The 9,510-nt window shown below is 45.8% G+C and overlaps 1 protein-coding gene across 1 annotated transcript; it reads right to left on the bottom strand.

Annotated features, from left to right (window-relative positions):
- Positions 1 to 552: 552 nt before the first annotated feature.
- Positions 553 to 9,192, bottom strand: LOC113039129 (tumor necrosis factor receptor superfamily member 14-like). Its single transcript, XM_026197034.1, has 5 exons — positions 8,975 to 9,192; positions 1,682 to 1,807; positions 1,404 to 1,556; positions 981 to 1,062; positions 553 to 878 (listed from the first exon to the last, which is right to left on the bottom strand). Exons 1-5 carry the CDS (start codon positions 9,099 to 9,101, stop codon positions 641 to 643), a joined length of 726 nt encoding a protein of 241 aa, XP_026052819.1. The 5' UTR covers positions 9,102 to 9,192; the 3' UTR covers positions 553 to 640.
- Between the last annotated feature and the right edge of the window lie 318 nt (positions 9,193 to 9,510).

A 9,510-nucleotide genomic window follows, 5' to 3' on the forward strand; every position in this document is an offset into this window, starting at 1 on the left:
TGTTATCAAAAAAAGAATATCTACACTAGAGGGACTTGGCTGTTGTTATTGATTCTATTTGGAAGTCTACTGTTAGTAAAGTTAGGGCCACAAAAGCGCGCATGCGCAGTAACGTTTGTTTATGTTGTTGCCGTTGAAACCGTCTATAGCGTCTCATTTTAGACAAGCAGGCCATAATGTCAGCGTTCTGCAGTATCAGTATAGAAAAGGTAACAAAACCCTTAAGAGGAGGAGATTATGAGAAGAAATTATTACAGAGGGAATGTTTTGGGATTTATACTTTACATACATTGTCACCTTTAGGTTTGAATGAGGATTTTGATATTAAGCCATTTTTATAGAGATTCAAAATATCTTTGTAGTTTGTATCTGTTGCATGATTTGTATTTGTCTCATAATAGACATGACTTGTATGTGTCACATGACTGCTTGGGTGTGCCTAATTAAGGTGATCACCTGTGTCTATTTAAAGTTGACTTCACCTCACATTAATATTGTGCCTGATGAAGACCTGAGGGTTGTTGCTTGATTAAATTCCTCTGGAGCAGTAGCTTTCAGTGTGCAGACTTTACTTCTTTATTTGTCTACATCAAAAAAATAAAACATTTTACTTTTATTATAATATTACTATTTACAAACATTATATGATTAAATACAAAGTTTGCTGTTCCAAATCTTGGGTTGTAACTCGATTTAATCCTCTATTTTGATTATTTTTGTTCTTTACGGTAATTCCAATTGTGACAAAACGTAACATCAAACACACTCCACTCACACACAGAATCAGTGGCAGTAAATATGAAGTTGGTCTATCTCTGCACTCAGCATCAGTCGTATCTGTTCCTTCTCTGATAGTTGTCTTGTCTAGAGATTCACAGCTGTTAGAGAGAGATACAGTACTCAAGATTAACTACAAATATATCTCTTGTAAGGGGAAAAATTTAATTTAAGAAGGTGTCAGTGTTTTAAAATATTAATACTTTGTATGTAATTTGCAGAGTGTCCCATCTGAATATGAACCAGCAGGACAGTGATCACACACTGTATCTCTGAACTCTGTTCCTATACAAATACAATTAAACACACAGCATCAGTACATGAGCAATAAACACAGTCTCACAGACGATCACATCATTATTCAGTAGAGCACCTGACACTAAATTAATCTTCACATAACTAATAATCAACCTGATCATAATTTAGTAGATTTGTTCAGGTGGATATAAGAGATACAAGCAATGTCTATAATGAGGAATCACTTAACACTTTCTCCAGGTGAAATAAATTGTAAAGCTGCTTTAGAACAACATACATATTTCCATAATTGAGTTATTTAATAGAGAGTTATTCCTCTCAGTTTTTATAGATGCATATTAAAGCTGCTGGACTGATAAAAGACTGACCGGTTTGCTTGATGTATTGTCCAGGTGAGCAGGATGAATGTTTCTTGGCTCTTTTACAGTTATAGAGCGAGTCTATACAGTAATAACCAGGAAGAGGTCCACACACTGTGTCTGATGTTAATGTACATGCCTGCTTTACTGTCACTCCATCACCTTCAACAAGAAAGAAAACTAATGAATCAATTGAAGAAAACCTGGCAATGAGAAGTCAGCTGGAAAATAAAATTACAATATATATGAACCAATGATGAGTCACTAAGAAAGACAGTTTTACTCACTCGTATCACACACAGAACAGGGCAGACACTCTATAAATCCATTAGGTGTATTAGAGTAAGTCATGAAGGGACATGAATCACATGTTGTGCTTCTGATCTCATCACAGTGTTTATAAACTCGCTTTCCTAGACAACATCAAAGAAAAAGGACAGTACATTATTAAATGTTTATAACTGCCATATGTACATAACTTTTACATGTATTTGTAACTGTGTAAGTTGTATTTATTGTATGTCTGTATATTTTTCTATATATATATATATATATATATATATATATATATATATATATATATATTGTATATGTTTCTTATGTTCTGTATCTTGATTTTATGTTAACTACATTTCTAACTTCACAACAAATCCCTTGTGTGCTTGTGCACACTTGACCAATAAATATTTTTTCTGATTTAGAAAACACTCTAGAATAAATAAAACAATATTAATACAAATAATTTGACTGTAATAACGCTGGGAACACAGATTGTCTAATAAATCTGGGTCTTGTTATGAACAATCCCATTATTGGTTTTTGACCTCTTTTTTACTTTATGCCTATTTTCAGGGACATCTGCTTCTTCTGAACAACTTGACAAGAGTTGTGAATGTTTGTGAATCAGAATCAAAGTGAAATAAATCAGTAAATCTGAATCAATACTCAATCCTAGACTGGAGTCATGTTGTGTTTAATGCAATGATGATAGATCAGAGATTACAAACCATCGTCTGTCTCAGAAACCACTAACCTAGACCCTGAAATATATCTGGGGATTATGTAACTATAATAATATCTGTCAAATAAGTGACTTATAATGAAGAATCAGTTCAGAAAATAAAACGGTGCACTATATAAACAGATCTCAGACTGTAACTCAACACATGGCCTGCACTCACTGCTTCTATTTATTATTTTTACACCAGATGAAGAGAATCTACCACAGAGAAACACCAGATTGGTGGAGGTTTAGTTTTAACAAAGCCCTGGCCACATCAGTCCAAACCCTGAAGATTATATTAGGAGCATATTACAGTTGTTCATCAGTATCAGTAAGAAGGCGTCCTTATAGACCTCCATTACCTTCTGTCATATTGGCCAATGTACGCTCCCTCCGGAATAAGATGGATCAACTTCATGCCAAGTGTCAGGGGGAGAGACTTTTCAGGGACGCGTGTATCATCGCATTAACTGAGTCCTGGCTCCATGAATCCATCTCGGATTCTGAGATCAACTTGGACAACTTCTTGACCGTCCGGGCTGACAGGACCCGTCAGTCAGGTAAGGAGAGGGGTGGAGGACTATGTGTCTTTTTAAACAAGCGCTGGTGCACCAACATAAAAATACACAGCATCATATGCACACCGGACGTAGAGATATTAACACTATCACTACGCCCCTTCTATCTTCAAAGAGAATTCCCCACGGTGGTTTTCGGGTGTGTTTACTGTCCACCTGACGCGAACATACAAGCAGCAGCAGAGCTAATAGCGGAGAATGCTAACTCAATGCTAAGTAAATACCCCCGAGCCCCGGTGTTTTATATGGGCGATTAAAACAACTGCAGTCTTGACAGCGTACTGCCTTCCTTCCATCAGTATGTGCATTGGCCCACAAGGAAGGGAAATGTCTTGGATCTGTGTTACGGGAATGTTTTGGATGCATTTACTATTCGGGCTCATCCTCCTCTGGGCTCCTCGGACCATAATGTTTTGGTTTTTCTTCCTGGTTACAGACAGGAACTTACTGAAGCGCATCAAGCCACAAGTCCACAGCGCTCCACAGTGGTCGGCGGATGCAATTGCATGTCTGCAAGGTTCCCTTGCATGCACTGACTGGACCGTTTTAACGGTCCTTTGGATGGAAGACTGTCAGTTATAACAGACTACATAAAGTTTTGCATAAGTAACTGTATACCAACAAAAACATTAAAAACTGTCCCTAACTCCAGGCCTTGGATTACTCCACAGATTAAACAAAAACTGGCTGAGAAACACAAAATATTTCAATGCAAGGATTGGCTTTCACTCAAAATATTGGACAGACAGATAAAAAAAAAGACATTTTTAAAGAAAAACTTAAATACAAGAAGAAAATAGAACATGAGTTTTCTAAAATGAACACAAAACAAGCCTTCAAGAAAATAAAAATTCTGACGGCACAGAATGTGAAACAAGATCATAGCACTATTTCTAACCCCACAACATTTGCCAAAAGCCTTAATACCTTTTACTCCAGATTTGACATCAATGATTATTCAGCTGTCTGCAATGAGCTACTTAACGCTCTCCCTTCAGATCTACCGACAACTCCTCCCTTTACAGAGGTGGATATTCGACAGGAGCTGAGTAGGTGTAAAATCGGCAAGGCCATGGGGCCAGACGGCATCCCTGCCAGGGTGCTCAAGCTTTGTGCAATGGAACTCTCCCCGGTTCTGTATTCCAGAATGCATGAGTCATACAGTACAGCACGGTGGCCCACCCTATGGAAAAAGTCCACCATCATTCCTCTACCAAAGAAACCCCGTCCATCAGAGCTCAACCATTACAGACCTGTTACTCTCACACCCATAGCAAGCAAATGTTATGAAAAACTGATTCTGCGCAACATCTTGTCAACTGTCGATCCACAGCTGGACAAACATCAGTTTGCCTATAAAGCCAGGCGAGGGACGGAGGATGCTATTGTATGTCTCCTTCATTCCCTCCTTCAACATCTGGAAGTATCTGGTAACTCTGCTGCAGTTCTTTTTGTGGACTTAAGCTCAGCTTTTAATACAATTCAACGTCATCAGATGATTAAAAAACTACGTAAGCTCAACTTTGCACCTCATTACATCCATCTGATTCACAGTTTCTTGAGCAACAGGCCACAGGCTGTGAGGATAGGGTCTGTCACATCGGACACCACCATAACCAACACTGGAGCTCCTCAAGGCTGTGTCCTCTCTCCCTTTCTTTACACACTCTACACTAATGACTGTATTAGTCCTTCATCCATCACAACATACTACAAATACTCAGACGATACAACAATCCTGGCTCTCCTCAACGATCACACTAGCATTGCTGCTTACCACAACACGATGAGAAAACAAAAGAACTGGTCTTAAATGCACCCAGTCTCAGTCAGATCTCCATTCATGGCAACAGGATAGAACAGGTTGAGAAATTCAAATATCTTGGACTCACCCTGGATAACAAGCTCACTTTTGATTATCACATAAAGGACATCCATAAACGCTCCCAACAGTGTCTGCATATTCTACGAAAACTAAATTCCCTTTACATTGCCCCTTATCTTCAGTTACTACTGTACACAAGTATTATCCAGCCCATTCTGTTATACTGCTCCACCAGTTTTTACACCATGCTGTCAGTCACCAACAAAAACAAACTGAATAAAATCACACACATAGCTTCAAAAGTAATACACTCCCCTACACCCAACATCTCAGAACTCAATGACAGAGCAATAGCCCGCCTTGCCCGGACAATAATAACAGACCCGGAGCACCCCCTCAACTTCCACTTCACGCTCTTGCCCTCCGGGCGAAGATACAGGACCCTAACATGGAGAAGGGCTCGTTTCAAAAAGAGCTTTGTACCATCTGCAATTTCAATCCTTAATAGGCTACAAAGTTGAATATTCACCTTTTTGTGTTTTTGTTGTTGCTGTTACATGTATACATGTATGTATGGATTTGCCAGTTGCGTGTGCTGTATGACAATCTATCCATCCATCCATCCATCATCTTCCGCTTATCCGGGGCCGGGTCGCGGGGGCAACAGTCTAAGCAGAGACGCCCAGACTTCCCTCTCCCTAGCCACTTCCTCCAGCTCTTCCGGGGGGACCCCGAGGCGTTCCCAGGCCAGCCGGGAGACATAGTCCCTCCAGCGTGTCCTAGGTCTTCCCCGGGGCCTCCTCCCGGTGAGACGTGCCTGGAACACCTCCCTGGGAAGGCGTCCAGGAGGCATCCGAAATAGATGCCCGAGCCACCTCAGCTGGCTCCTCTCGATGTAGAGGAGCAACGGCTCTACTCTGAGCTCCTCCCGAGTGACCGAGCTTCTCACCCTATCTCTAAGGGAGCGCCCAGCCACCCGACGGAGAAAGCTCATTTCGGCCGCCTGTATCCGGGATCTTGTCCTTTCGGTCATGACCCACAGCTCATGACCATAGGTGAGAGTAGGAACGTAGATTGACCGGTAAATCGAGAGCTTTGCCTTACAGCTCAGCTCCTTCTTCACCACGACAGACCGGTACAGCGACCGCATTACTGCAGAAGCTGCACCGATCCGTCTGTCAATCTCACGTTCCATCCTTCCCTCACTCGTGAACAAGACTCCAAGATACCTGAACTCCTCCACTTGAGGCAGGAACTCTCCACCAACCTGAAGTGGGCAATCCACCCTTTTCCGACTGAGAACCATGGCCTCGGACTTGGAGGTGCTGATTCTCATCCCAGCCGATTCACACTCGGCTGCAAACCGTCCCAATGCACACTGAAGGTCCTGGTCTGAGGATGCCAACACGACAACATCATCCGCAAAAAGCAGCGACGAAATCGTATGGTCCCCAAACCGGACACTCTCCGGCCCTTGGCTGCGCCTAGAAATTCTGTCCATAAAAATTATGAACAGAACCGGTGACAAAGGGCAGCCCTGCCGGAGTCCAACATGCACCGGGAACAGGTCTGACTTACTGCCGGCAATGCGAACCAAGCTCTTGCTCCGGTCGTACAGGGACCGAACAGCCCTAAGTAGGGAGCCGCCGACCCCATACTCCCGGAGCACCCTCCACAGGATGTCGCGAGGAACACGGTCGAATGCCTTCTCCAAGTCCACAAAACACATGTGGACTGGTTGGGCAAACTCCCATGAACCCTCCAGCACCCTGGAAAGGGTATAGAGCTGGTCCAGTGTTCCACGACCGGGACGAAAACCACACTGTTCCTCCTGGATCCGAGGTTCCACTATCGGCCGAATTCTCCTCTCCAGTACCCTGGCATAGACTTTTCCAGGGAGGCTGAGAAGTGTGATCCCCCTATAGTTGGAACACACTCTCCGGTCCCCCTTCTTGAAAAGAGGGACCACCACCCCGGTCTGCCAGTCCAGAGGTACTGTCCCCAACCGCCATGCGATGTTGCAGAGGCGTGCCAGCCAAGACAGCCCCACAACATCCAGAGACTTGAGGTACTCGGGGCGGATCTCGTCCACCCCCGGTGCCTTGCCACCGAGGAGCTTTTTAACTACCTCGATGACTTCAGCCCGGGTGATGGACGAGTGCCCCCCCGAGTCCCCAGCCACTGCTTCCTCAACGGAACACAAGTCGGTGGGATTGAGAAGATCCTCGAAGTATTCCTTCCACCGCCCGACGATATCCCCAGTTGAGGTCAACAGGTGCCCATCTCTACTGTAAACAGTGTTGGTAGGGCACTGCTTCCCCCTCCTGAGGCGTCGAACAGTTTGCCAGAATCTCTTCGAGGCCAACCGATAGTCCTTCTCCATGGCCTCACCGAACTCCTCCCAGGCCCGAGTTTTTGCCTCCACGACTACCCGGGCTGCAGTCCGCTTGGCCTGCCGGTACCTGTCAGCTGCCTCCGGAGTCCCACAAGCCATCCAGGCCCGATAGGACTCCTTCTTCAGCTTGACAGCATCCCTTACTTCCGGTGTCCACCACCGGGTTCGGGGATTGCCGCCTCGACAGGCACCGGAGACCTTACGGCCACAGCTCCGAGCAGCCGCAGCGACAATGGAGGTGGAGAACATGGTCCACTCGGACTCAATATCTCCAGACTCCCTCGGGATCCGGTCGAAGCTCTGCCGGAGGTGGGAGTTGAAGATCTCTCTGACAGGGGGCTCGGCCAAACGTTCCCAACAGACCCTCACAGTACGTTTGGGTCTGCCGAGTCTGTCCAGCTTCCTCCCCCGCCATCGGATCCAACTCACCACCAGGTGGTGATCAGTTGACAGCTCCGCCCCTCTCTTCACCCGAGTGTCCAAGACATATGGCCGAAGGTCTGATGACACGACCACAAAGTCGATCATCGACCTCCGGCCAAGGGTGTCCTGGTGCCACGTGCACTGGTGGACACCCTTATGCTTGAACATGGTGTTTGTTATGGACAAACCATGGTTAGCACAGAAATCCAATAACAGAACACCGCTCGGATTCAGGTCAGGGGGGCCGTTCCTCCCAATCACGCCCCTCCAGGTGTCACTGTCACTGCCCACGTGAGCGTTGAAGTCCCCCAGTAGAACGACGGAGTCTCCAGTCGGAGCACTTTCCAGCACCCCTCCCAGAGACTCCAAGAAGGCCGGGTAGTCCGCACTGCCGTTCGGCCCGTAGGCACAAACGACAGTGAGAGACCTATCCCCGACTCGAAGGCGCAGGGAAGCGACCCTCTCGTTCACCGGGGTAAACTCCAACACATGGCGGCTGAGCTGGGGGGCTATTAGCAAACCCACTCCAGCCCTCCGCCTCTCACCATGGGCAACTCCAGAGTGGTAGAGAGTCCAGCCTCTCTCAAGAAGTGTGGTTCCAGAGCCCAAGCTGTGCGTTGAGGTGAGCCCGACTATCTCTAGTCGGTACCTCTCGACCTCCCGCACAAGCTCAGGCTCCTTCCCCGCCAACGAGGTGACATTCCACGTCCCTAAAGCCAGATTCCGTGTCCAGTGATCGGGTCGTCGGGGGTCTCGCCTTCGACTGTCGCCCGATCCTCTATGCACCGGCCCCTTACGCTCCCTCCTGCAGGTGGTGAGCCCACAGGAGGGCGGCCCCACGTCACTCCTTCGGGCTAAGCCCGGCCGGACCCCATGGGGGAAGGCCCGGCCACCAGGCGCTCGCATACGGGCCCCAACCCCGGGCCTGGCTCCAGGGTGGGGCCCCGGCTGCGCCATGCCGGGCGACGTCACGGTCCTTGATTTTAATTTTGCCATAAGGGGTTTTATGAACTGTTCTTAGTCTGGCCCGTCACCAAGGACCTGTTTGCCTTGGGAGACCCTACCAGGAGCATATAGCCCCAGACAACATAGCTCCCAGGATCATTCGGGTACTCAAACCTCTCCACCACGATAAGGTGACAGTTCAAGGAGAGGGTATGACAATCTGTGAGAACAAATTTCCCGTTAAGAGACAATAAATTATCTATCTATCTATCTATCTATCTATCTATCTATCTATTAATTAATGAAAGTATCAGATGTTCTCTATAATGAAAAAGTATCAGATATGAAGTATCTGAGTTCATCTGCATCTATTGTGTGTTTGGGTGAAGAGAAATCTTATCCTGGACTTACCTGGAAGACACTTTGGGCAACACTTTCCATTAATTTCATATTCTGCATTATTACAAGCTGCCCCACAAAGCACAATGTTCACGAAGAGGAGAGGAAGCAGTTTTGATAGATTATAGAGTATAGACATCTCTGGGAACTGAATAAATTATCTGCAGAGATGAAAAAGAGATTTGTGTTAGATGGCTTTCAGTAAAATAGACAGAAATAAATTGTGCCAGACACTTTTAAATGCATTTTACTAAAATGTATGGGTCTCAAAACTAGGGCTGCTCCGATAACGATCGGCCGATCGTTAATGCGCATCTCGTCAGTAAAGCCGGTTCTCTAATCAGCGGTTAATTCCATCAGGTGCGTGATTTCACATAGAGCAGCTGTTACTACAAGGAGCCATTGTTAACTGAGAAGATGCGCAAATCCACGTTCATTTTCAGCGTTTATTCGCGCATCTTCTCAGTTAACAACGGCTCTGTGTAGTAACAGTTGCTCTATGTGAAATCAGGCACCTGATGGAATTAACCGCTGATTAGAAAACAGGC

The sequence above is a fragment of the Carassius auratus genome, chromosome 21 (genome assembly GCF_003368295.1).
Source record: "Carassius auratus strain Wakin chromosome 21, ASM336829v1, whole genome shotgun sequence".
Classification (NCBI taxonomy): domain Eukaryota; kingdom Metazoa; phylum Chordata; class Actinopteri; order Cypriniformes; family Cyprinidae; genus Carassius; species Carassius auratus.

Excerpts from the sequence above, each read along its gene's own strand:
- LOC113039129 (XM_026197034.1), bottom strand. The coding sequence starts at position 9,101 with ATGTCTATACTCTATAATCTATCAAAACTGCTTCCTCTCCTCTTCGTG. Across the intron at positions 1,063-1,403 it reads ACAATACATCAAGCAAACCG|GAACAGAGTTCAGAGATACA; the intron begins GTCAGTCTTTTA and ends GTATTTGTATAG. Across the intron at positions 879-980 it reads CTCTGCAAATTACATACAAA|CTGTGAATCTCTAGACAAGA; the intron begins GTATTAATATTT and ends TCTCTCTAACAG.